The 1,800-nt window shown below is 56.3% G+C and overlaps 1 protein-coding gene across 1 annotated transcript; it reads right to left on the bottom strand.

Annotated features, from left to right (window-relative positions):
• Window positions 1–870: 870 nt before the first annotated feature.
• LOC148220898 (olfactory receptor 14J1-like) lies at window positions 871–1,458 on the bottom strand. The gene has a single exon (XM_088180653.1). The coding sequence runs from the start codon at window positions 1,456–1,458 to the stop codon at window positions 871–873; it is 588 nt and encodes a 195-aa protein (XP_088036779.1).
• Window positions 1,459–1,800: the final 342 nt, after the last annotated feature.

Raw genomic sequence — 1,800 nt, 5'->3', positions numbered from 1 at the left:
CCGTGTGTGTGCCTGCAAGGATGCGGCTCCTGTGTGAGCTGGGGGAGAGGCCAGGGCTGCAGAGGGGGGATGTTGTTGGCAGGTGCATGAGGACGCTCTGGGACGCTGCCCTGGGGTGTCCAGTGCAGTGGGGATGGATCAGCCCCTGCTCTGCTGCTCCTTGCCAGGGTGTCCCCCTCGCAGAGAGCTTGCAGAGCACCAGCCATGCTGTTTGCCCCCAGCCTGCCCATGGCCAGCCTGGGGCTGCTCCCAGGGCTTTTCTGTGCTCAGCATTGGCCTGGCCAAGTGTTGTGGAGAGAGCCTGGCCAAGGAGCCTGGAGCCCCCAGGCCCTGGCCTGAGGTGTCAGCGCTGCCCCAGCAGTGCCCATGGCCTGTCCCTGCTGCAGCCCCAGCACTGCCACCCCCAGGACTGTGCCCGGCCCCGAGAGCACTCAGGCCCTGCAGCAACACGAGGGCCAGGAGGGCAGCGGGGCAGTGGCACAGGAGCAGCACTGGCAACACCAAGTGCTGCTGCTGCTGGGCACAGCTGCTGTGCCAGCACTGATCTGCCCAAGCTCTGCATACAGACATTGCTGCTGCAGCTCCAGAGAAGGGAACAAAAGGGGCATCTCTGGAGAAAACTTTACTGGGAGAGAGATCCTTCAATTCATTTAAAGTCACTGAGATGGCAGCCCCTTAGTGACACTATGTGGGTCTGCAAGAAACATGGGAAGAAACAAAATGGAATAATGCACAAATAATGATATTTCTTTGTGGAATATAATAAAATACTAAGGCAAGTGACAGAAAAGAAAAATTCACCCACCAAACCAAACAAGTTCTGTCGAAGATGACTTTATTGCAAGTGATTTGTAGAAATTGGCAAGGAGTTTACTCTTTGTTAAACCATCCAGTCATCCTTCCCCACACTGCAGCCTTGAGCTCCTGGTTCCTCAGGCTGTAGATGAGGGGATTCGGGGCTGGAGTCACCACTGAGTACAGAACTGACACTGCCAGATCGAGGGATGGGGAAGAGATGGAGGGGGGCTTCAGGTAGGCAAACACTGCAGTGCTGAGAAACAGGGAGACCACAGCCAGGTGAGGGAGGCAGGTGGAAAAGGCTTTGTGCCAGCCCTGCTCAGAGGGGATCCTCAGCACAGCCCTGAAGATCTGCACATAGGAGAAAACAATGAACACAAAACAGATGACTGCTAAGGAGCTAGTGAATGCAGAAACTGCAAATTTCCTGAGGTATGAGTGTGAACAGGAGAGCTTGAGGATGTGTGGGATTTCACAGAAGAACTGGCCCAGGGCATTGCCATGGCACAGGGGCAGGGAAAATGTATTGGCTGTGTGAAGCAGAGCAGTGAGAAAGCCACTGGCCCAAGCAGCTGCTGCCATGTGGGCACAAGCTCTGCTGCCCAGGAGGGTCCCGTAGTGCAGGGGTTTGCAGATGGACACGTAGCGGTCGTAGCACATGATGGTCAGGAGGGAAAGCTCTGATCCAAGGAAGAAGAATATCAGAAATACCTGTGCTGCACATCCTGTATAGGAGATGTTCCTGATGTTCCAGAGGGAATTGTGCATGGCTTTGGGGACAGTGGTGCAGATGCAGCCCAGGTCGCTGAGGGCCAGGTTGAGCAGGAAGAAGAACATGGGGGTGTGCAGGTGGTGGCCGCAGGCTACGGCGCTGATGATGAGGCCGTTGGCCAGGAGGGCAGCCAGGGAGATGGCCAGGAAGAGGCAGAAGTGCAGGAGCTGCAGCTGCCGCGTGTCTGCCAATGGCAGCAGGAGGAAGTGGCTGATGGAGCTGCTGTTGGA

Source organism: Sturnus vulgaris, chromosome 30 (genome assembly GCF_052056855.1).
Source record: "Sturnus vulgaris isolate bStuVul1 chromosome 30, bStuVul1.hap1, whole genome shotgun sequence".
NCBI lineage: Eukaryota > Metazoa > Chordata > Aves > Passeriformes > Sturnidae > Sturnus > Sturnus vulgaris.
This window is presented reverse-complemented; position numbering and strand designations above follow the sequence as displayed.

Bases quoted from the DNA above. Each gene is read 5' to 3' on its own strand.
- LOC148220898 (XM_088180653.1), bottom strand. From the start codon at position 1,458: ATGTGCTACGACCGCTACGTGTCCATCTGCAAACCCCTGCACTACGGG.